We start from the raw sequence: 26,511 nt of genomic DNA on the forward strand, positions 1-26,511 counted from the left end.
TTACCGGCTTGACGTAGATGTAACATTTTGAACCACACAGTCACTGCCCATCGGTGGCGGAATTTCCGGGGTTGTGAACGTGTCACAGTGAACATGGTCATTGTTAACAGGAGTGGAAGGAACCGGTAAACCGGGATCAGTGCGGGTCTGAGAGCTGTACACTGTGGGAGAGACAGATTATGGGTTAATGATGGCGGTAAAACCCGCATCAGTGTGTGTCACATATATCTGTCAATTTGGTGAAGGGGCTGGGCTTTGTTGGTCTGTGAGTGGAAGAGAATTGTTTTCTACCCACACCCCCGTGCTGGGTTTTACCGCTGGGTGACAGCAGACGAGGTGCATCTAATATCCGAGAATCGGGCGGTTCAGTTTGAGCACTGGAATGAATCCTGGTGCGAGTATTAACAAGGAAGATAATCCACACTGAACAGCATCAGGATCTCTTTTCTAGAACATCTCTTTTCTAGAACACTTCATTTCCTGTAATCACAACATGGACTTAAATCAACCATCGCTCCGTGTCACCGCCGATTGAAAGGGAATTTAAAACAGCGCCAGTCCATTCCTACACAGAGGGCTGGTGACTGCGGGGAGGTCAGAGATGTAACTCACCGAGAGTGGAGAGATCACCGCCGGCACTTCTGAGTGTGAGGAGATCATCAGGACCACCGTCCAGCAGAAAGTGACCGCCCTGAGTGTCAGTGACTCCAGTCTCAACATCGTCATAATCGCCCGGAACCGGACCTGGGAGGAAATAGAGATTTCCACTGAAACCAAATGCCAGCACTGAGTACTCAGAATGATATTATTATAAATCAATCTACCCGGGCCTTGCAGGGCGGGAGAGTGGACCAATGTGGTCTTCGGGTGAAGTGGGCTTATCTGGGGCAATGATTGGACCGTGTCGTGTCGAGGCAGTTTAGTCTCCGTTTTAAAGTCACACATTTCCCACTGAATCACCCACCCAACCTACACATACATTTCACATTTCACGGCCCATAGAGCCGTGTGAGGAAACACAATGAACTGAATGTTTCCTTCCATTATATCATTGGGGGAAGTCGATAAGATGTTATTTCAAATCAAAAGTATTTCCACAATATTTTGTAACTAAAATCACTGTCCAGTACTACGGATCCTTGGCAGTCTCATTTTTCGGCGAGTAAGTTCTGATGCCTTTAGTTGTTGGTTTACGTGGTAGAGAGCTTGAAGTCGAAAATAAGATTATAGGAAGTAAAAATGTACCCACCCTGAAGACTGGAGGAGTTCCTTTCAGGTATTTCTGAACCCGGATCATTGTCACCCAAAATGTCACTGGTGTAATATCCGATCTGATTGAGGGAATCAATGGAACCCGAAACTGTCAAACACAAAAAATGGATGGTTATTGGAGAGATTGATTAGCACATAGGAGCAGACAACAAAATACCTTCATCGTCCCTGTTACAATATCCTGGAATTTGGTAACTGACACCATTGTGGGCGATCATTCACTACAAGGACTGTAGTGGTTCAGAGGAAGGCCCACCACTACCTTATCAGGGCAACTAGAGATGGAACATAAATGTCGGCCCTCCCAGCAGTCAGACACAATAAGGTACAGTCCATTAGTACAGGTAAGACCTCCGGTATCAGAGCAGAGAAAATAGTGCATAACACAGTCGGTTAGTACAGAGAGAGTGAGCGGGGTTTCCTGATCATGATCCACCTTGAATACGACAGCGACACACCCAGCCCAGTCGACCCTGCAAAGTCCTCCTCATTAACATCTGCGGACTTGTTCCAAAATTGGGCGAGCTGTCCCTCAGACTAGCAAGCAACAGCCTGACATAGTGATACTCACAGAATCACACCTTTAAGCCAATGTCCCAGACTCCACCATCACCATCCCTGGGTATGTCCTGTCCCACCGGCAGGATAGACTCACCAGAGGTGGCGGTACAGTGCTATACATTCTGGAGGGAGTGGTAATGGGAGTGCTGAACATTGACTCCAGAACCATGAAGTCTTATGGCTTCAGGTCGAGCCGGGCAAGGAAACCAGCTGATGATTACCACCTACCACCCTCCCTCAGCTGCTGAATCAGTACTCCTCCATGTTGAACACCACTTGGAAGAAGCACTGAAGGCAGCAAGGTTACAGAATTTACAGAATCAATGGTTCAGATCAAAGCTCTGCAGTCCTGCCACATCCAGTAGTGAATGTTGGCGGATAATGAAATATCTAATGGGAGGAAGAGGCTTCATCAATATCCCCATCCCCAATGATGGCAGAGCTTAGCACGTGAGTGAAAAATACAAGGCTGCAATGTTTGCAACCATCTTCAGCCGGAAGTGCCGAGTGGATGATCCATATCGGCCTCCTCCTCAGGTCTCCAATATCACAGAAGCCAGTCTTCAGCCAATTCAATTCACTCCACGTGATATCAAGAAATGGCTGAATGCACTGGATACAGCAAAGGCTATGGGCTCTGACAACTTGCCGGCTGAAGACCTGTGCTCCAGAACCAGCCGCACCTCTAGCCAAGCTGTCCCAGTTCAGTTACAACACTGGCATTTACCCGACAATGTAGAATCTGCCCAGGTATGAACCGTTCACAAAAAGCAGGACAAATCCAATCCGGCCAATTACCGCCCCATCAGTCTATTCTCAATCACCAGCAAAGTAATGGAAGGTGTCACCATTGACCAGTCACATAAATACTATGGCTGGAAGAGCAGATCAGGGGCTGGTACTTCTGTGGCGATTGTCTCATTTCCTGACTCCTGAAAGCCTTTCCACCATCTACAAGGCACAAGTCAGGAGTTTGATGGAATTCTCTCCGCTTGCCAGGATAAATGCAGCTCCTGCAACACTCTAAGATACACACCATCGAGGATAATGCAACCGCTTGGTTGGCACCCCATCCAAAATCTTAAATATTCACTCCCTCCAACACGAGCGTACCGTGGCTGCAATGTGTACCATCTGCAAGATGCACTGCAACAACTTGCCAACGCTTCTTCAGCAGCACCTCCCAAACCTGCAACCTCTACCACCTAGAAGGACAAGGGCAGCAGGCAGCTGGGACCACCATCAACTGCAAGTTCCCCTCTAAGTTGCACACCATTCGGACATGGAAATATATCAACATTCCTTCATCGTCGTTCGGTCAAACTCCTGGAACTCCCTCCGTAACTGCACTGTGGGAGTACCTTCACCACAGGGACTCCAGCGGTTCAAGAAGGCATCTCACCTCCACCTTCTCAAGAGCAATTAGGGATGGGCAATAAATGCTGGCCTTGCCAGCCAATCCAGGAATGAAAAACAAATTCCATTAGACCATTGGGGGAAATTAACATGATTTTGTTTCAAATCCAAATTATTTCTACAATATTTTGTAACTAAAACCACTGTCCGGTACTACGGGTTCTTGGCAGTGTCATTCATCGGCAAGTAAGCTCTGTTATCTTTAGTTGTTGGTTTTAGGTAGTAGAAAGCGTGAAGTCCAAAAAAGCGATTGTAGGAAGTAAAAATGTACCCACCTTGAATACTGGAGGAGTTCCTTTCAGGATTTTCTGATCCCGGGTCAGTGTCACCCAAAATGTTACTGGTGTAATATTCAATCTGATTGAGCGAGTCAATGGAAGCAAAAACTGTCAAACACAGAATATGGATGGTTATTGGAGAGGTTGTTCAGGACATCGGAGCAGACAACATAATGGCCCGGATTTTCCAGGGCCTATGATCGCATACACACAACATACAAGATCATAAGTTTCCCACAAGTTCCTTGTTTCCACATGTGATGCACATGCACAAAAACACAGAACTTGCAGGAAATGGACATTCGCTGGTGCCGGGTTCAGTTATATGCCCAACTACTGCCCAGCGAATGCCCACACAACCCTTACACCTGGTACAAGCAGGAGTAATGCCTTCTTGTACCAGTGTAAGCATTTAAATACATAGAAAAATATATTTATTTAAATGATTTAAACATATAAACAGCTTTAAATTTAGTTTACGTTATTTTATGCGCCTTGAAAAAAGTTTACATTTATTATTCAAAAATTAAATTTTCGTTTTAAATGTTTAATTCAATTTTATTTTAATGAATTTTGACCATGTGATGATTTACTTTTATTGCAGTTTTGTTAAAATGTATTATTTAGGGGATTCCTATTATACTTATGTGGATTGCGTATGTAAATATTTATCCTCAATCAACATAACAAGGACAGATTTTTCGGTCATTATCACATTGCTGTTTGTGGGAGCTTGCTGTGCGCAACTTGGCTGCCGCATTTCTCACATTACAACAGTAACTGCACTCCAAAAGTACTTCAGTCCGGTTGTCGTGAAAGGCGCTATATAAATGCAAGTCTTCACAGAAATCACAGAAACCCCACAGTGCAGATAGAGGCCATTTCGGCCCATCGAGCCTGCACTGACACATATCCCACCCGATCCCCGTAACCCCTACACCAACACATATCCCACCCTATCCCTGTAACCCCACGTATTTAATCCCCCTAACACTAAGGGTCAATTTATCATAGCCAATCAACCTAACCTGCACATCTTTGGACTGTGGGAGGAAACCGGAGCACCCGGAGAAAACCCACGCAAACACGGGGAGAATGTGCAAACTCCACACAGACAGTCGCCCGAGGCCGGATTCGAACCCGGGTCTCTGGCGCTTGAAGCAACAGTGCTAACCACTATGCCACCATGAGCATAATGAGAATCCCGTTTGATTTGTTGGGTTGGCCCATGTGATCCCAGGGATGCTTGCGCACCGCATGTGCTCCTGAGATACGTGGGCCTTGACAAAGGCATATGCCCTGGAGGCCCAGGAGCACAAGTGTCCCAAGGTCCAGAGGCACCAGGTAGGTGTGGAGTTTACTTGTGGTTCAGAGGCATTCGCCCGCGGGAAGCCTCCGACCGCAATTTCCGGCCCAGTAGCTTCATCGTCCCTGTGACAATGTGCTGGAATTAGGTAAATGACACCATTGTTGGAGATTATTAACCACAAGGACTGCAGTGGTTTAGGAGGAGGGCCCATCACCACCTTATCAGGACAACTAAGGATGGACCATAAATGACGGCCTCCCAGCGGTCAGACACAATAATATACAGTACAGCCTATTAGTACAGGCAATACCTCGGATATCAGAGCAGAGAAAATAGTGTATAGCATAGTTGTTTAGTACAGAGCGAGTGAGCGGTGTTTCCTGATCATGATCCCTCCAGCCTTCCACCGTCACGTTCATTTTCAGAGACTCTAAAACCGCCGGCGGTGACGGCACAAACTGACCCCCCACCCCCGCCCCACACATGGGTCAGAAAATAGTGCAAGGAGGACAATATCCGATTCCTTCATCCATCTGTTTTTAAAGGAATGATTTATGTTAACGGTTAAATCCCTCCCTAAAAATAGCCCATACAAAGGTTTCATCGATTCGATAAGCGTTATTGCTATAATATCCTGAGGCACAATGTGTAAATTAATGTTAAATATCAGAACACAATCTATTAGAATAAGTCGGATAGAAACAATCAATCACAGGTTAGGATTTCCTGCGAGGAACGTGTTCCAGATACAGGAATCCAGTCACCGATAGAAATGGAATCTGGGACAATGCGACTGTCGACTCATAAAAGCGGCGAGTTTTTATTGGATTGTTTAAAGGGAATAAAATGAAATGTTCGTGACAGAGACTCCAAGGTCAGCTAACACAGGAAATGATGGCCTTGATTTTCCGCGGCCTATGACGGTGTACACACCATCCATCGTAAGTTTCCTGCAAGTTCAGGGTTCCGCGTGTGATGCCCGACAACCCAGAACTTGCAATCTGTCCAGATTCTGTTTAACCGATCGTTCGAATCCGCAGCAAATTGACATTCACTGGTGCAGAATTGGATTATTTGCCCAAGTACTGCCCAGCGAATGGCCACGAAACCCTTAGAGCGGGAAAAAGCAGCGGTAAGACCTTCTTTTACCAGCATAAGGGTTTAAATAATTCTTGAAATACATTTTTTAGAGTGATGTATATATTTTAATTTATTTCAGGTAATGTTTTGCACCTTTAAAAATGTTTATATTTATTCTACAAGAAAATTGTTTTAAATGTTTAATTAAATTGTGTTTTAACTAATTTGGAACCTGTGATTATTTATTTTTATTTAAGTGGTGTGAAACTGCGCTTTCAATTTGCGGTCGGGGGCTTCCCGCGGGTGAATGCCTCCGAACCGCAAGAATAGTGCGAACCGACCTGATGGTCTGGGAGGTTCGGGCACTTGCGGTCCTGGGCCTCTCCGCGCACACCCAGGGCGCACGTGGCTCACAAGCACCTCTCGGATCACGTGGGCCAGCCCAACCAATCATAAAGGGGAATCGCCACTATGCTAATGTGTTCACGGACGGAATCCCCATAATCATGAATAGGAATCCACTAAAAAAGACAATTGCACACCAGTTAAATAAAAACAAATCATTTCACATTCAAAATTAATTAAAATACCATGTAATTAAACATTTAAAGCCAAAGCTTAATTTTTTGAACTATAAATGTAAACTTTTTAAGGGGCTAAAAATAACCTAAACTAATTTTAAAGTTTTATTATGTTTAAATAATTTTTAAAACTATTTTAATATTTATTTAATGTCTTACTCTTAAAAAGAAGTCCTTACCCCTGCTTTTACCAGGTGTAAAAGTTTCACGGGCATTCGCTGGGCAGTATTTGGTTAAATAGCCCAGCTCTCCGCCAGCTTTGTGTCCATTTCCCGGGATGCGGTGGATCTGTCGAGCTGAAACTTGAAAGATCGCAAGTTCCGAATTTTTGCGCATGGTGGAAGCCCGGAAGTTGTGGGGCACGAATGGCTGCGTACACACCACGTACTCGGTCATCAGCCCCGGGAAATCTGGGCCATTATGATTAAGGCGATTCTATACTTAAATGGAATCCCCATAAGCAAATTAGGAATCCCCCTTTGTGATTGGTTGGACTGGCCCACTGCTTGTTAACCGGTTGCGCCCCTGGGATACGGGGCCTTTACCCAGGCGGACACCTACAGGCCCAGGAGTGGAACAGACCAAGGGTCTGGAGGCAGCAGGGAGCTGCGTCCTATTCTTGCGGTTCAGATGCGTTCGTCTACAGCAAGCATCCGACCGCAACGTCGAGGCCAATGGGCCGTATTTAGCGATCGGAGGCTTCCCGCGTGCGGAGACCTTTGATCTGGAAAAAATCTACGCACTTACCTGAGGGCTCCTGAGGTGCGTATAATTCCGCTCCTGGGCGTCTCCAACTCCAAGTACACAGGGCCCAGGTATCCCAGAGACACAAGAGTCCCTGGGATCAAGTGGGCAATGGGGAGCCAATCAAAGAAGGGAATCTCCCTTCATGCACTTGACAGACGGACCTGTCAAATATATGAATGGAGATCACCCCAAAAACACTGTAAAACTTTAAATAAATTTTAAAAAACTTCACCTATTTTAAATTAGTTCAAATTACAATAAATTAAATATTTTAAACAAAAATTTAATTTTTTGAAAAAATAATTAAAGCATTTTACGGAGCTTAAAATAAACTTACCTTTTTTAAACGAATTTTTAAATGATAAATGGGTGAAAATATTTTTTGTTACTTTTTTCAACTCTTATCCTGATAAAAGCAGGCCTTACACAGCGCGTACACACAATTGGGATCGGAATATTCGGCCCAATATTTAACGGGAAGACAATAAGTGAAGGAATGAAGATGGTTTCAATCGATCTGTGACTTCATGTCATGTTTGAGTGAATATAAAATAAAAGAATACAATCAGCCGATGGGTTTATTATTCCTGGGCTCAGATATCTGAGGGAGTCCGTGTGGAGCCGGGTGGGAAATGGAAACAGCGTCTCTGCTCGCTATTTAGAAACAACCCAAAAACCCGTTCTTTGAACAATACTGACCAGTGGGAATCTTCCCCAAACCATTGCTGCTCTCACTATAAACACGGACACAGAGACACTCTCACTGTGACAGGACTCCTTCACATGGGGACAGTGAGCGGACTGCTGATCGTGTCCAGTCAGTACATTGACCATTAAAAGGGGTATTTAAGCGGAGGCGATATTTCTCCAGTGAAGATTCGATATCAAACGGAAAATACAGACCTGAACCCTGGGTCTGAGCGGAATCCTCGCCGGGTGGAATATTCTCAATGTCTTCATAAATTGCTTGGTACAAACCAGCAGGTGACTCCCTGCCGCGAGTGACAGCACCTGTTGGAGGGAGGGCGGGGAGATTAACATGTTCATTCACTTCACGCGCGTTTCACAGGAATTCATCAGCGAATAAATCCAAATTACAGATATAGTGATAGTCAGTGGCCAGAATCAGTTAACATGGATGTGTAGGAGGTTAGTTGTGTGTGTGATTCCGTGTGTGTGTCTGTGTCTCTGTGCAGACACATGTTCACCTCCAGCAGATTGCGGCCAGTTGTATTGACCTCGGGAAGAGGGAATGAGAGGGTATCAGGAGAAATGAGCTCCAGTTGATCGCTCGCTTACGGGGCCACACGGGGAGTTCAGCTGAAGAGAAGCTGGGTGAAGTTGACTGATCTCTGCGGACAGCATCAGTTTGGAAGCGCGAGTGAGGAGCTGATGGCTCTTTGGCATGTCCCGTCAGTGTGAGAGGAGCCTTGCTGTGTACACGGAGCAGGAATGTGTTGGGTGGGTGAGATAGGAGTGGAATAGTTGTGTTGGGAGGTAGAATCATCAGCGGAGAATGCAGAAAGGCCTTTAAAACTGTCATCTCTCAAAATGGTGGGCAGAACGCGGTCAGAGAGTTCGAGATTGGGCAACCGGACCCAGAAACTGAAAGGGTGGAATGGATACCCAATGGATAAAGGAAGAATAACAGAAAATAAGTGAAAGCACAGCCCAAACAGTTCAATTAAACTTTCTGTTCCACTGTTGCAGCAAGTAACTTCTTCTGGAATCTCATGTACCGGCTGATGAACTGGGACAGTGAATGTGGACACTTTAAATAACTCTCCATTTTAAGTGTCCCATTTTACTAATTCGGGCAGCACATTGAATGGAACAATTCGCCAAAAGCGGATTCAGATTTATTTCTAACAAGATCACGTGACACTCAAAAACAACAACTACTTGTATTTATGAAGTGCCCTTAAGGTAGTAAAACGTTCCAAGGCGCTTCACATGAGTATTTTAAGACAACAAATTTGACACAGACATATAAAGATAAATTTTAGGACAGGTGACCAAAAGCTTGGTCAAAGAGGTAGGTTTTAACGAACGTCTTAAAGGATGAAAGAGAGATGGAGAGGTTTAGGCTGGGATTTCCAGAGTTGAGGGCTTCGGCATCAGACTGCACGGCCAGCAATGGTTGAGCGATTGTAGTCAGGGATTCTCAAAAGTGTAGAATTAGAGGAGTTCAGATATCTGGGTGGTGGGGGGGGAGTTGTGGGGCAGGAGGAGATTACAGAGTCAGGGACCGGTGAGGCCATGGAGGGATTTGAAAACAAGGATAAGAATTTTTAAATCCAGGCATCGTTTAACCGGGAGCCAATGTACGTCATATGGAAAAGTGCAATGAACTGCAGACTCGCCAGGATATGAAGCGATGTGAGATCAAGTGTTAGTTCAGCGGTAAGATTTGAGCCTCACCTCTTCGTGTTGACTTTCTCTGTATTACCGCCATCAGTGCGATCAACTCACAGATTAGAAGGACTCCGAGGGTTATGCAGATGGCAACAGGGATGGAGATGGTTTTACCTCCCTGTCCTTAATCACAAGATTACAGAAAGATTTAACACAGACACAGTCCGCCTTGTATTTTTTTAAAATGTTCCAGTCAATTTAAAACTGCTCACGTTAACTTCAGAAATTAACAAACCAAGAAAATGTCAATAACACCAATACCACTAATATGAACGCTAACATTAATAAAAATAATAGTACTAATAATGATAAGTACCTGCAGGTGTGAACGGAGAAGCAGTAGGAGGCAAATCGAGTTCTGTGGAACATATTGCACAAACATTTCAGCAACTTCAAACATTAAGATTTTGCATTGCAAATATAAAGTTTGTTCTTCTTTTCCTAAATCCATGAGTCATATTCACAGAACGAGGAACCCCCTGCGACCCTTACCGGAACAAATCACACTGGCATCTTCCTTGTGATCACAGTCATGTTGACCTGGTGGTGAGGAACGACAGTCGGACAGAAAGGATTCACTTCCGGTGCACTTCACCTCATCCAGCCAGATAAGACCGGCACCCTGGGCAATTGCGGCCCCTCCTGCGGCCAATAGAGCGGGGCCGCAACCCAGCTGTCTGCAGACAACATTGGCATCGGCCATATCCCAGGAGTCATCACACACCATGCCCCAGCTGTTATTGGACAATATCTCCACTCTCCCGGAGCAGTTGGTGTTGCCTCCAACCAGGCGCAACGGTTGTCCCGAGTCTATCAAAGAGAATCATTTATTGTTATTTATTTAGTACAAGCCTGGAATACAAGTCAGATAGTTGGTATAATGAAGAGGTTGAAGCACCTGGTGAATGTTCATGTTTAGACCCAGATTCTCGATCGCAGACCCTTGAACTGTGGGATCTCTCCGGCACTTTGGCTTCTGTTAAGAGGAGAAATATGCTGACTGTATTGGACATCAATGTTTGAAATAACACTCGCACATTGAGAGGTTCCTTGTGTTACCTGAACAAGCAACACCTGCATCCTCCCCGTGATGACAGTTGTGTTCACCCCACGGGTCTGTCTGACACTGCCAAAGGAAGGATTCGTCCGAATCACACTCCATCTCATCGAGCCAAATGGGTCCGGATCCCGCTCCGAATAACCGAGTGTGATACTCAATAGATATGAGGGGGCCGCACTGTAACTGTTTACAGATCACTTCTGCATCATGTCGATCCAGTTTCTCCGAGCACACTGTTCCCCAGGTCCCATTGTAGAACACTTCCACTCTTCCTTCACAGCGATGCTTTCCTTTCACCAGTCTCAGCTCCTTGTGCTCTGTCAATGAAGCAAGAAATATCCAGGTGGTTCAATTGATAACTCGCTGTGTGTTCATACTGCACAAAACATGTTGCACCGGTTGTGTTCACTAGTGTCGATAATTATTCAGAAATTTAATAGAAATACAGCTAGAAATCGAACATTAAACAAACAATAAAAATGGAACATGCTGGAAAAACTCAGCAGGTCAGGCCGCATCTGTGGAGATAGAAACAGACTTAACGATTCAAGACGGTGACCCTTCGTCAGAACTGGAAAAAGTTGGAGATGGAAAAGGTTTTTAAGGAAGTACAGGAGGGGGAAATTGGGGACGGCAGGAACAAAAGGGAAGGCTTGTGATAGGATGGAAGGCAGGACAGATTAAGAGACAAAATGGATGACAGTGCAAGGCAAAAGGAGATGGTAATGGGACAAAAGAAACAAAATATTTGTCTGGAGCAGGTGTTAATGGGAATAGCAGCATCATCAGCAATAGCTACTGCACGAAAGCATTTGGGCAGAGGTTATGATCTGATATTGTTGAACACAATGTTGAGTCCAGAAGGCTGTAAAGTTCCTTATTGAAAGATGAGGTGCTTTTCTTCGAGCTTACGTTGAGCTTCATTGACCAGTGTAGGAGTTTGAGGACAGAGAGGTCAGAGTGGGATTGGGGCATAGAATAAATATCACAGGTAAGTGGAAGCTTGGTGTCAGCTTGCAGACTGAACGGAGGGGTTCCACAAAGCGGTCACCAATCTGCGTTTGGCCTCCCCAATGTGAGGAGACTGCATCTTGAGCAGCGAATACAGTATACTAAATTGAAAGAAGTACAAGTAAATTACTGTTTCACCTGGAAGGTGTATTTGGAGCCCTGGACGGTGGGAAGGGAGGAGTGAAAAGGGCAGCTGTTGCTTCTCCTGCACTTCGATGTGAAGGAGTTGTGGAAAGGGGAGGGGGTGTTGGTGTGATTGAGGATTGGACCAGTGTGTCATGGAATGAACGGTCCATTCAGAATGCTGAAAGGGGAGGGGAAGATGTGTTTGTTGGTGGAATCATGCTGGAAATGGCCGAAATTGTGGAGGTTGCTCTGTGAATGTGGAGGCTGGTGGGTTCGAAGGTAAAGGCAAGGGGAAGCTATCGTGGTTCTGCAAGGGTGGAATGGGATGAGCGCAGAGATACAGGCAGTGGAAAGGACACTTTGAGGGCACTTTCAACCATGGTGGAGGGGAGTCCTCGGTTGAGGAAAAATGAAGACATTTCAGAAAAACTAGGATGGAAGGTGACATCAGCAGAACAGATGTGACGGAGATGGTGAAGCTGGGAGAATGGAATAGAATACTTACAGGAAGCAGCCTGGGAGGAAGTGAAGTTAAGTTAGCTGTGGGAGTTAGTGGGCTTATAGTGGATATTGGTCAATAGCTTTTCCCCAGAAATGGAGAGAGAGTTCTTGAGGAAGGGAAGGGAAGAGTCGCAGATGGACCATGTGAAGGCCCGGGAAGGATGGAAATTGTAAGTAAAGTTGATGAAATTTTCCAGTTCAGCACCAAAGGGGGAAATGGCATCAATACAGTCATCAATGTACCGGAAACAGACGTGAGGGAGAAGGCCTGAGTAGGAAAGAAACAAAGAATGTTTCACATATCCCACGAAAAATCAAGTACAGCTAGGACACATATGGCTTCCCACAGCAGAATCGTCTATTTGGAGCAAGTGAGTGGAGTCAAACGAGTTATTTTTCAATGTGAGAACAATTTCAGTCAGGCAGGGGAGAATGGTGGAGGATGAGGATTGGTTGACCCACTATTCAGGAAAGAAGTGGAGAATCTTCAGGCCGGCCTGGTGGGGGATGGGGTGTAGACGGATTGGACGTCCATGGTGAAAAGGAGATGGTTAGTGCCAGGAAACGGGAAACGGTTCAAGTAGTGGAGGGCGTCAGAAGATTCATGGATACAGGTGTGAAGAGCCTGGATTAGTTGAGAAAAAGAGTCGAGATAGGAAGGAATCATTTCCGTGGGGCAAGAACAAGCTGAAACGTTGGGTGTACCAGAGCAGTCCTGTTGGTGGATCTTGAGATGGAGGTAGAATCGGGCTGTGTGAGTTTGGGGGATTATGACGTTGGAGACCATTGAGGGAAGAGCAGGCCATTGACCATCTTGAAAATGATGGGCTGATGTTCGGTGGTGGGGTCATGTTGCAGTGGGAGGTAGGAGGTGGTTTTAGAGAGTTAGCGTTCAGCCTCTGCAAGTTAGAGGTCTGTTCACCAATCAACAACAGCGCCACTCTTGTCAGCAGGTTTAATGACAATATTAGGAATTGATCCGAGAAAACGGATCACCGCAAATTCAGTGGGAAGTAGATTAGAGTGAGTGAGTGGAGTAGAGAAATTGAAATGGCTGATGTCACACCGGCAATTCCCAATGAAAATATCTAGAGCATGTAAGAGTCTAGATGGAGGGAGCCAGGTGGAACGAGAGTACTGAAGATGGAAGAAAGGATACTCTACGTGGGGGAAGATTCTGGCCAGAGAAGTGCGTATGGAGGTGAAGGTGATGGAAAAAGAGCTCAGCATTGTGCCGAGCTCGAAGTTCATTGAGATGGGGCGTAAGTGGATGCTGATCATACGGGGTCAGTGATGGGTAGGTCAGACGGGATAGTGAAAACACAGCAAGGGATGAGATTGGAAGTTCAACGTTACCTCGAGGAACAGCTCCGCGTCTATCGATTAGACACTTTTCAGCCTTCCGGACTCAATACTGATTTGAAAAATTTCAGATAATAAATATACCTGAATATTATCAGACAGCGGCCATTGCTGATGATTCTGCTGTTCCAATTTATACCTTCTCTAGACCCATCTTTTGTTTCTTTATTGTCCCAATATCGTGTCCTTTTGCCTTGCACCATCATCCCTTTTGTCATTTAATTTTTCTTGACTTCCCGTTTGTTCTTTCCTCCCCTCCCTGCTTTCCTGACTCTGTAATTGCTTAAAAAACTGTTACATATTTTTCCAGTTCTGACGAAAGGTCATCGACATGAAACGTTTGAATTTTCACAGATGCTGCCTGACCTGCATAATATTTCCACGTTAATTGGTTTTTATTTCAGATTTCCTACATCCACAGTATTTTGCTTTTGTATATAATAAAGAATAGTCAGCACATAGAAATTTTAGAAAATAGGAGCAAGAGTAGGCCATTCGGCCCCTCGAGCCTGCTCTGCTATTCAATGAGATCATGGCTGATCACTCAAACTCAGTATCGTGTCCCTGCCTTCTCCCCATATCCCTTGATCCCTTTAACCTTAAGAAATATATCTATCTCCTTCTTGTATATATTTAATGAATTGGCCTCAACTGCCTTCTTTGGTAGAGAATTCTACAGGTTCACCACTCTCAGGGTGATGAAATTCCTCCTCATCTCTGTCCTAAATGGCTTTTCCCTTATCTTTAGATTGTGACCCCTGGTTCTGGACCCTCCCGCCATCCGGAACATCCTTCCTGCATCTAGTCTGCCTAGTCCTGTTAGAATTTTATAAGTTTCAATGAGATCTCCTCTCAGTCTGCTAAACACCAGCGAGTATAAGCTCAATCGACGCAATCTCTCCTCATACGTCATTCCTGCCATCCCAGGTATCAGTCTGGTGAATTTTCGCTGCACTCCCTCCATGGCAAGGACATCCTTCCTCAGATAAGGCGACCAAAACTGCACACAATATTCAAGGTGGGGTCTCACCATGTTCCTGTACAACTACAGCAAGACATCATTGCTCCTGTACTCAAGCTCTCTCGCTACGAAGGCCAACATACCATTTGCCTCCTTAACCTCCTGCTGTACCTGCATGCTTACCTTCAGCGACCGGTGCACAAGGACACCCAGGCCTCGTTGCACTTCTCCTTCTCCCAATCGATTGCCCTTCAGATAATAATCTGCCTTCCTGTTTTTGCCACCAAAGTGGATAACCTCGCATTTATCCACATTATACTGCATCTGCCCAATCACCAAACCTGTCCAAATCATACTGGAGTTTCTCGGCATCCTCCTCACAGCACACACGCCCAGCTAGCTGTGTGTCATCTGCAAACTTGATTTCAAAGAGAAGTTCATGCTTTACCAACCTACTTGAATTATTTGAAGAAGTTGCAGAAAATGTACACAAGGTTAATGTGGTAGATGTAATATACATGGATTTTAGAATGGCCTTCCATAAGTTAACACTTCTTAGAATCATGACTGACGTCAGACGATGTGGAGTCAGAGGACAAGTAGCAGAATAGATAGCCAGCTGGCTACAAAGCAGAAAATAAAGAGTTGCGGTTAAAGGCAGTTATTCAGACTGGTGGAAGCTCAGAATTGGTGTTCCACAGGGATCGGTGCCGGGTCTGCTGCTGTTCATCATTTATATAAACGATTTGGACTTGGGATTTGGAAGTACAATTTAAAAATTTATGGAGGTCACCAAGTTGGGGCTGTAGTTAATTCCGTTCAACATATTACAAAAAGGATACACACGCACGGGAGAAAGTGCAAAAAATGATTTACAAGAATGAAGCCAGAACTCAGAGGTTAGAATTATCAAATAAGGCTGAACAGGTTGTGGCTCTTTTCTCTAGAAAAGAGAAGGCTGAAGGCTGTCTCGATAGAGATCTTTAAAATTATGAAGGGGATAGATAGGGTAGACATAGAGAATATGTTTCCAATTGTGGGGAGTCCAAAACTAGGTGCAATAAATGTAAAATAGTCACTAATAAATCCAACAGGGAATTCAGGAGAAAGCTCATTACCCAGAGTGTGGTTAGAATGTGGAACTTGCTACCACATAGCGTAGTTGAGGCGAATAGCGTAGATGCCTTTAGGTGAAGCTAGATAAGTACACGAGGGAGAAATGAACAGAAGGATGTGCAGATAGAGTTAGATGAAGTACGGAGTGACGAGGCACGTGCGGAGCATAAACATCACACACACCAGTTGGGTCAAATGGCCGGTTTCTGTGCTGTAGATTCTATGTAAACACTCCCGAGTAAAGCCTCGCATATAACCCTGCAGAAAATGAGCAGATAGAAAGCGCCCTTACCTGAACACACCACCCTCACATCTTCTTTATGAGCACAGTCGTGGTTTCCCCACGGTGCTGAGGGACATTCCCAGAGAAACGATTCGTTACCCGAACAGCGCAGTTCATCCAACCAAACCGGGCCTGAGCCTGGTCCACAAGCAGCAGGAAGTTCCATGTCCACCGCATTTCCGCAATCCAGCTGTTTGCAAACCACATCAGCGTCGGCCAGGTCCCAGGAATCGTCACAAACTGAGCCCCAGGTCCCACTGTAATAAACCTCCACTCGCCCAGCACATGGACTTCCACCGTCGGACAACCTTAACTGCACGTGTCCTGTTAGAGAACAATGCAGGAGGATTATACTTCCAATATACATTTATCTAATCACTCAATCCAAACATTGCTGCTTCTGCAGTTTAATAAAAAAGTGCTTTTTATGTGTCTGTGACAGGTACATGATTTTATATCCCGGAACATCTCTCTGCACTTACATCTTACGTAGAATTATATAGAATGTACAGCACAGAGTCAGGCCATTCGGCCCAAATATCCAACCCGGTATTATGGCCCACACGTGCCTCCTCCCTCCCCACTTCCTCTAATCCTTTCAGCATAACATTCTATTCATTTCTCCATCGTTAGATTTATTTCCTCCAGTTCTCCCGTTTGGTTTCGAATGTTGTGCACATTGTTGTACAGCCAATTTAACTTGTTTTTATTAGTTGTTCCACTCACTTTATTTTTAACAATCAATTTATATTTCTGCTCTATAAGTGTATCTGTTCCCTAACCGTTAATGTATCCAGTTTTCATTACCTTGGTCTGACATTTACTCACATCTCCTATTTATTTTATCTTCAGGCCTATGTTAATTTCACCTGATTCCTCCCCCTCCCCCCGTCTTACTAGCTTACATTCTTATCCAGAGCTTTATTTATCATTTCCGCTGCTCATTGCATACGGCAAAATGCAACGTACGGAAGTACAAGCCCACAAAATCTGTCTACACGTAAATACAACATGTTGGAACTGACATCAGTCCGTAACCAGAATATATGTCCAAATTTACACACTGCATTATGCAACTTACACAAGTACATCTGAAGAACATCTGTCCACACTTATACACAGCATAATGAAACTTACACCAGTGAATCTCCAGCACATCTGTCTACACTTTTATGCTGCACAAAGGAACTGATTTGCAAACTCAGCGCGCATTTGATAGCCGAGCTGAACTTCCTATCCCACGTGCTCTCCGTCACAAAGACCGCCAACTTCCACCTCTGTATCATCGCTCACCTCCGTCCCTGCCTCAGCCCATGTGCTGCTGAAACGCCGTCCTCCCATCCTGCGCCCTCCATAACCTTCAGCTCAACCGAAAACTCCTGATATCCTGACCCGCACCAAGTCACACTCACCAGCTTCCCTCTGCTCACTGCTCTCCATTGGTTTCCTGTCCGCCAAAACCTGTAGTTTTAAATTACCATCCTCAGGTTCAAATATCTTCATTGATTCGACCCCCCCCCTATCACTGTAACCGCCTCCATCCCTAATCATTTCGGGAACTCTACTGTTCTCCAAATGTGGCCTCTTGTGCATCACCGACTTCCTTCGCGCACAATTGGCGGCCGTGGATTTCGCCGTCTCGGTCCCAAGATCAGGAATTCCTTCCCTATACCTGCCGCCTCTCCTGGTTTAATACCAGCTCTTGAAACCTACCCAAATGGCCAGGCTTTTAGTCGCCTGTCCTACAACCTTCGGCTTTCACTGAATGTCAGTTTTCTCCTTGTGAATCATCTTACGACGTTTATCTTTCGTTAAAGGCGCCATATAAATGCAAGTTCTTGTTATTTTTCAGTTCTGCCGGTGTGCTCTAGCTTTGCTGTCACCCCCTGAGTTAAATAAGTGGTTGGAGAGACAAAGAGGAATATGTGACCTGTATTAAAACAGTTCTCAGCAGATTAGATATTCCCCTTTATGGTTCTGTAAAATAGAACCATTTGTTCACCTGAACACAGGACCCCTACGCCGATGCTGTCATTGAGAGATGGATTCAATGTGAATGAGCTGCAGTTCCGGAGCTGAGACTCGTTTCCTTCACACTGGACATCATTCACCCACACGGGCCCTTCACTCTCTCCGTACTTTGAAGAGTTATAAGCGGCTATCGCAGAGCCGCAGCCCAGCTGTCTGCAGACCACGTTGGCATCATTGAGGTCCCAGAGGTTGTCCCGCGCTCTCCCCCAGCTGCCGTTGTAGTAAATCTCCACTCGCCCGTCACAGCGGCTTCCCCCGTTAGTCAGTCTCGGCGGCCAACCTTCATCTACAAACAGAAACACATTGAGAGCAACGGTTAAACTGAGCCAAAATATCCCATAATATTATTAATTTTAATGATTACATTTCTGTAATAATTACCCACAAGGCTTGTAGGCAGATCCTCTCCGCCATTACCTTTTCTCAGTGAATTGATTTTAGAGAGATGTCGAGCTGCTTCTGGAGGCTAATCTGGGGAAAGCGGCTAAAAACAAATTGGGGGCGGGCGGCCCAGGCCGGCTATTGATATGAGCTGTGATCAAAGGCAGGAGCACGGGTTTGAAATGGGTTCTAGCTGCTCAAAGTTTATCTTATTCAATACGGAATGAAACAGACAGAAATTTAAATTGGTAAAGCCTTTCAAAACTGCAGGACGTCCCAAACCGCTTCGCAGCCAGTGAAGTAGTTCTGCTTTATAGGCACTGGGGGACCGGCCGAAGGGTTGATGGGCCTCCACCTGTCTCCAGTGTTCCCATGTGCCAATGTGTGAAACGCCGAAGCGAATTTGCCCTGAAAACAGCACTGACATAACGGACCAGATGGCGGCGCTGGTAAGCGATCAGTGTGAACCAGGACACCGGGAGAACTGTGAGGTCCCGTGAAATAATCAGAGGTCCAGCACACTGATATATAACCTGAGGTATTTCAATCACTAGTAATTATATTGCACTCAGTGTATTGAATATTAAAATCACCTCATACTATTTATCGAGCAATATATTAACACTTGGAGTTTTCAATGACAATACAACTGATCTCTACGGGGAATCGCATATAGATTAATATTTTAGACTAATGGTTTCAAGTATTATAATTTATTTACAGCACAGGAGCAGCCCATTCGGCCCAACAGGTCTCTGCCGGTGTTTATGCTCCATAGGAATACCCCCTCCTTACTTGATCTAACCCCATTGGCAAATCCATCCATTCCTTTGTCTCTCCTGCACTTATCTAGCTTCCTCTTAAATGCACCTATGCTGCTCCCCTCAACTGTTCATTCTGGTAGCTAGTTCCACGTTCACAACACTCTCTAAATAAAGAGTTTTCTCCTGAATTAATTTTTGACTTCATTAGTGACAAACTTACATTGATGTCCCCTAGTTTTGGTCATCCAAACTAGTGGAAACATCTTATCTACATCTATCGTATGGAACACCCTCATCATTTTATAATGTTGATTCATATTTTAACTGGTATCATTTATTGTGGTTTCAATACAAATGCAGATTGACCATTCTATAGCAGTGTCGCCACTGTCGTTGTTTGAACGTTTTAGCCAATTCTGCTGAATTCTGGGTAATGCTCTGGAATCACCCGGACAGAGATAAACACCGGAAGACGAGGCAGTCATTGATTACACTTGTGCTGCATTGAAGCCCTTTGGTTCATTACTAACTCACTTGCGAGAAATCGATCGACAAACACTCGCTCAGTGGCAATGGAAACATCTACAGTTGGTGTATTTCAGTTCAATACACTGAGTGGACTCACCCGAGCAGATGACACTGGTGTCATTTCCATGTGAGCAGCGAAACTGATCCCAGGATGAAACCGGACAATCCCACAATCGGGACTCGTTCCCCTGGCAACTGTAGTTCTCCTTCCACACTAGGCTGGTTCCCTCCCCAAAGTGAGCTGCTCCCGGGGTTGCGGTGACTGCCCCGCACTGAAGGTGCTCACAGACCACGCTGGCGTCTTCTAAACCAAAGTAAACATCACACAGCGTCCCCCACTGGTCTCCGTGTAGCACTTCCACCCGGCCGGAGCACCCGGTGTCCCCGGATACCAGTCTGAGATCTCTGTGACCTAAATGTTAATTATAACAATACCAAGTAATATTATTATATTATTAAAAACGAATAACGTGTTAATTATCAGAGTCACAATGGAAAACACTTTAAGGTGGATTCACATCGCATCTGGGTCCAGCTCAACAACAATAACCATTACTACTCCCACCATTACTACTCCCACCATTACTACTTCTATGGAACTTCTGCCACCATTACAACTACTGCTAATCCCACCACTACTGCTAGTATTACTTGTACACTATTACTGCTACTGCTGCTTCTGCTACCATTACTATTAATACTGCTAATGCTCTTACTGCTGCTACAACTATTAGCTTCAGTATCAGTACTGCTGCTGTTCTTACCGCTACTATTACTGCCGCTACTGCTGTTACGACTACCTGTAATATAGGGACAGGAGTAGACCATTCAGCCCCGTGAGTTTGTTCATCCATCATGGCTGATCTGATCTGCACCTCAACTCCACTTTTCCTACTTTGCTCCATATCCCTTGATACACTTACTTAAGAAAAATCTATTAATCTCTGTCTTGAAATTCACAACTGCCTTTTGGGGAGGGAATTACAGATTTATGATTTCTCTCCTGAATAACCGAGCTCCAACCTTAAGAATGTGCTCTTTGTGCTGGATTCCCACACCAGAGGAGATATTTTCTGCATATCTACTCATCGATCCTTTTATCATTTTAACCATCTCAAATATATAACCCCTCAACCTCTAACCTCAAGGGAATACAGACCAGATTTATGAAACAGTCCACATAATTTAAACCTTTTAGCCCTGGTATCGCTCTGGTGAATCTTCATTGCACCCTCTCCAGGAACACTATATTCTTCCATGACTGAACACAACACTCCAGATGGGGTCTGACTAACAATGAAGCATCACTTCCTCTCAATTGTATTCCTGCCTCCTTGATATGAAGGCTGGCATTTCATTCGCCTTTTTTACTTCTTCTTGCACCTGTGCACTAGCTTTATTGTCTGGGCACCCAAACCCATTTGCTTCCCCACAGCTCCTGTTCTCTCACCATTAAGAATATATTTTGATTGGTCTTTCTTGGATGACTTCACACTTGCCCACATTGAACAGCACCTGCCACAGACTCGGTCACTCACTTGATCTATTTGTGCCCTGTTGTAACTTTCTGATCCCACCTGTACAACTTGTGCACCTGCTAACTTAGTGTCACCTGCAAACTTGGTCATACTACTCTCCATTCCTTCATTCAAGTCATCACTAAATATGTAGGTAAAAAGTTAAGGCCCCAGTACAGTTCCGTAAAGAGCAAAACTTGTCTTAACCCGCTAATCAGAGCTATTCCCTTTATCCGTAATCCCTGTGTCCTACCTCTAAAACAATTTCCAACCCAAAAGAACATAAGAATTATGAGCAGGAGTAGGCCATACGGCCCCTCGAGCCAGTTCCACCATTCAATAAGATCATGGCTGATCATCCACCTCAACGTCACTTTCTTGTCCTATCTCCATATCCCTTTATACATCTAGATTCCAAAATTCTATCTCTCTCAGCCTTGAATATGCTCTTTAGGGAAGAGAATTCTAAAGATTCATTACCTTCTGAGTGAAGAAATTCCTCCTCATCTCAGTCTTAAAATACCGACCTCTTATCCTGAGACTATGCCCTCTCGTTCTAGATTCTCCATACAGGGGCAACAATGTCTCAGCATCTATCCTGTCATACCCCACAGTACTTTATATATTTCAATGAGATCACCTCTCAATCTTCTAAACTCCAGAGACTATAGACCCAATCTAATCAATCTCTCCTCATAGGACAACCCACTCTTCCCAGGAATCAAACTAGTGAATCTTCGTTGCACCACCTCTAAGGCAAGTATATCCTTCCATGGCTATGGAGGTCAAAACTGTGCACAGTACTCCACGCCTGATCTCACCAAAGCCCTGTATAATTGCAGCAAGACTTCCTTAAATGTGTACTCTAACCCTATAGCAATGAAGCTATTTGTTTTCCTAATTGCTTGCTGTACCTGCATGCTAACGCACTGTGGGTCTTGTACTAGGACACATAAATCTCACTGAACAATATTCTGTTTTTTTATTCTTCCTACCAAAGTGAATTGCCTCCGATTTCCGCACATTATACCACATCTGCCACTTTGTTGCCCACTCACTTAACCAGTCTATGTCCCTTTGCACGCTCTATGCGTCCTCCTCACAGTTTCCTTTCCCACCTAGCTATCTATCGTCAGCAAACTTGGGCACATTGCACTCGGTCCCTTCATCCAAGTCATTAATACAGATTGTGAATAGCTGAGGCACAAACATTAATCCTAGCGGCACCCCACTAGTTACAAACTCCCAATCTGAAAATAACCAATTTTTCCCTACTCTCTGTTTTCTGTCTGTTAATCAAGCCTTTATCCATTCTAATTCATTACAACTTCATCTTCAATATCGGACACATTTATTTATGCGAATAATCTCTTGTCCGAAGCCTTATCTAATGTTTTCTGGAAGACCATATAGGAACATCCAAAGCTGTCCTCCTTCTCAGGGACCTCCTCAAAAAGATCCACTACACCTCACCTACATTTATATAAACATAGAATGATACAGTACTGAATGACATCATTCGGCCATCGTGCCTGTGCCACCTCTTTGAAAGATCGAGCCAATTCGAACCACTCCCCAGCTCTTTCTCCATAGCCCTGCACATTTTTCCACTTCAATTATTTACCCAATGCCCTTTTGGAAGATATTATGGACTCTTCCTCCACCACCCTTTCCAGCAGTGCATTCCACATCTAAACAACTCGCTGCAGAAACAATATTTTCTGATGTTGGCTCTGATTATTTTGCCAATTAACTTAATTCTGTGTCCTATAGTCACCAAATCTCTTGCCACTGGAAACAGATTACGTTTATTTACTTCATCAATACCTTCATAATTGTGAACACCTCTATGAAATCTCCCTTAATCTTCACTGCTCTAAGGAGAACACCTTCAATTTCTCTAGTCTCTGCCAGTAACTGAAGTCTTTCGCCCTAGTACCATTGAGGTCAATCTCCTCTCCACACTCTCTAAGGCCTCGACATAATAACTGAAATGTGGTGCTCAGAATTGGCCAAAATACTCCAGCTGGGGCCTATCCAGTTTTTTTTATAAAGGATTAGCATAATGTCATTGCCTCTACTTTTAATCCCAGGGATCCCCGCTGCCTTCTTAACAACATTCTCAACTTGATCTGCCACCTTAAATGTCTTGCGTGCATAAACCCCTAGGTCTTTCTCTTTCTGCATCACCTTTACAATTGAACCATTTTGTTTATATTGCCTCTCCTCATTATTCCTACTAAAATGAATAATTTCACACTGCTCTGCGGTACATTTCATCTGCCATGTGTCTACCCATTTCACCAGTCTGTCTATGTCCTCCTGAAATCTGTTGCTCTCGCTCTCACTGGTTACTGCATTTCCAAGTATTATATCATCAACAAGCTTTGAAATTATGCCCTCTATACACAATCGAGGTCATTAATATATTTCAAAAAGAGCAGTTGTCCCAAACCGACCCGTGGGGGACACCACTGCACACTTCCCTCCAGTATGATAAACATTCATTTAACACCACTCTCTGTTTTTGTCCATTAGCCAATTTCATATCCACGCATCCACTACCCCTTTAATTCCTTGGGCTTCAATTTTGCGAACAAGTCTATTTAATTTTTATGTGGTATTTTATGAAACGCCTATAGAATGTCCATATACAAAACAACAACCAGAATACCATCATCAACTCTCTCCGGTAATTCATCAAAGATTTCAATCTGGTTAGTCAAATACGATTTTACTTTAACAACATTCGATGGAATCTGGAAGAGTACCCATGGATTGGAGGGTAACTAATGTTAGCCCACTATTCAGAAACGGTGGTAGAGAGAAAACGGGGAATTACAGACCAGTAAGCCTGACATCCGTAGTGGGGAAAATGCTACAGTACATGCTAAAAGATGTAATAGTGCACTTGGAAAACAGTGACAGGATCGGACAAAGTCAACATGGATTTACAAAAGGTAAATCGTGCTTGACTAGTCTACTGGAATTTTTTGAGGATGTAACTGATAAAATAGATAAGGGAGAACCAGTGGATGTGGTGTATTTGGACTTTCAAAAGGCTTTCGATAAGGTCCCGCATAAGAGATTAGCGTGTAAAGTTAAGGCACATGGGATTGGGGGAAAGGTATTGACTTGGATAGAGAACTGGTTGGCAGACAGAAAGCAAACATTTGGAAAAAACGGGTCTTATTCCGAGTGGCAGGCAGTGACTGGTGGGATACCGCAGGATCGGTCCTTGGACCCCAGCTATTCATAACATATATTAATGATCTAGACAAGGGAACTAGATGTAATATCCTCAAGTTTGCAGACGACACAAAGCTTGGTGGGCGTGTGTCCTGTGAAGAGGAAGCCGAGGAACGCCAGGATGATTTGGACAGGTTGTGTGATTGGGCAGCATCATGGCAGATGCAATATAACGTGGATAAATGCGAGGTTATCCACTTTTGTGTCAAAAACAGGAAGGCAGATTATTATCTGAATGGCAATGGATTGGGAGAGGGGGAAGTGTAACGAATCCTGGGTGTCCTTGTGCACCAGTCTCTGAAGGCAAGCATGCAGGTGCAGCAGGCAGTTAAGAAGGCAAATGGTATGTTGGCCTTCGTAGCGAGAGTGTTTGAGTACAGGAACAAGGATGTCTTGCTGCAGTTGTACAGGGCCTTGGTGAGACCACACAACTTGAGTATTGTGTGCAGTTTTGGTCGCCTTATCTCAGGAAGGATCTTCTTGCCATGCAAGGTGTTCAGCAAAGATTCACCAGGCTGATACCTGCGATGGCAGGAATGACTTTGAGGAGAGATTGGGTCGATTGGGCTTATACTCGCTGGAGTTTAGAAGAATGAGAGGGGATCTCATTGAAACTTATAAAATTCTGACAGGACTGGACAGACGAGATGCAGGAAGGATGTTCCCGATGGTCGGGGAGTCCAGAACCAGGGGTTACAGTCTAAAGAAAAGGGGTAAGCCATTTAGTACAGAAATGAAGAGGAATTTATTTACCCTGAAAGCTGTGAACCTGTGGAATTCTCCTCCACAGAAGGCGGTGGAGGCCAATTCATTAAATATATTCAAGAAGGAGTTGGATATATTTCTTAAGGCTAAAGGGATCAAGGGATATGGGGAGAAAGCAGGGACAGGGCACTGAATTTGGATGATCAGCCATGATCGCATTGAATGACCGAGCAAGCTCGAGGGGCCGAATGGCCTACTCCTGCTCCTATCTTCTATGTTTCTATGTTAACAAATCCATACAGACTTTCATTCATTAACTCATATTTTCCCCAGTGCAAATTCACTGTGTTGTGGATTATTGTCTCTAAAACACTCCCCTCCACCAGCATTAGGTTGACTGGCTTGAGTTGCCGCGCTTATCCCTCAGTCCTTTTTGAAGAGGAGTATAGCATTTTCTATCGTCCAGTCCTCTGACCCCACTCCCATATCTAAGCAGGATTGGAAGATTGGGGTCGGAGCTTCCTCAATTTCCAACCTTACATCACATTCAGGCCCGGTGACTTATCTACTTTGAGCACTGCCAACATTTTAATGCATCCTCTTTATTTTTATCCTATTCAATTGCTCTAGTACCTCCTCCTTCACTGTGACATTGGTGGCATCCTCTTATTTAGTGAAGCCAGATGCAAGCTACTCAGTTATTACCTAAGCCATGCCCTCTGCCTCTACAAGAAGATTTTATTTTGATGCGTAATTGGGCCCATGCTTCATTTGAATACTATTTTACTATTTATATGTTTAGAAAATTCTTTTATGGTAACTTGTATGTTACCCACTAATCTATACTGATGTGCTCACTTTGACTCCCTAAGTTCCTTTTTCAGTTCTCCCTGTACTTTTTGTATTCAGCTTTGCTCTCTACTAAATTATGAACCTGTCAGCTATCACAAGCCTCCTTTTTCTGTTTAATTGAAATCTCTATCTTTAGTCATCCAGGGAGCTCTAGTCTTGGATGCCCTTCCTTTTTCCCTCATAGGTACGTGTCTAGTCTGTACTCGAACTATCTCCTCTGTGGAGGCCTGCCAGTGCTCATTTACTGTTTAACCGAACAATCATTCTAATCCTGCTGGCTCGGATCACTTTCGCTCCCGGCATCCTGGAGCTTCCCAAATGCCTCATAATGACGGTCACCACTCGCAATATTGATCCGTGTCCTCTTTCTCTCCCGTGGATAAACACCATCCAGTCCTGGGTCAT

At 44.5% G+C, this 26,511-nt stretch overlaps 1 protein-coding gene across 1 annotated transcript; it reads right to left on the reverse strand.

The window, feature by feature from the left end:
• LOC147098103 (scavenger receptor cysteine-rich type 1 protein M130-like) lies at positions 1-26,511 on the reverse strand. Its single transcript, XM_085970822.1, has 11 exons — positions 26,352-26,511; positions 19,881-20,195; positions 18,082-18,396; positions 16,179-16,403; positions 10,911-11,036; positions 10,152-10,469; positions 9,666-9,782; positions 8,148-8,255; positions 3,525-3,635; positions 1,250-1,360; positions 1-161 (listed from the first exon to the last, which is right to left on the reverse strand). Exons 1-11 carry the CDS (start codon positions 26,509-26,511, stop codon positions 1-3), a joined length of 2,067 nt encoding a protein of 688 aa, XP_085826948.1.

Source organism: Somniosus microcephalus, chromosome 30 (assembly GCF_052327205.1).
Source record: "Somniosus microcephalus isolate GS21.2 chromosome 30, FLI_Smic_1.0, whole genome shotgun sequence".
Taxonomy (NCBI): Eukaryota; Metazoa; Chordata; class Chondrichthyes; order Squaliformes; family Somniosidae; genus Somniosus; species Somniosus microcephalus.

Excerpts from the sequence above, each read along its gene's own strand:
- LOC147098103 (XM_085970822.1), bottom strand. The coding sequence starts at position 26,511 with ATGACCCAGGACTGGATGGTGTTTATCCACGGGAGAGAAAGAGGACAC. Across the intron at positions 18,397-19,880 it reads CACCAGTGTCATCTGCTCGG|ATGAAGGTTGGCCGCCGAGA; the intron begins GTGAGTCCACTC and ends TTCTGTTTGTAG. Across the intron at positions 11,037-16,178 it reads GGATGAACTGCGCTGTTCGG|AGCACAAGGAGCTGAGACTG; the intron begins GTAACGAATCGT and ends CTTCATTGACAG.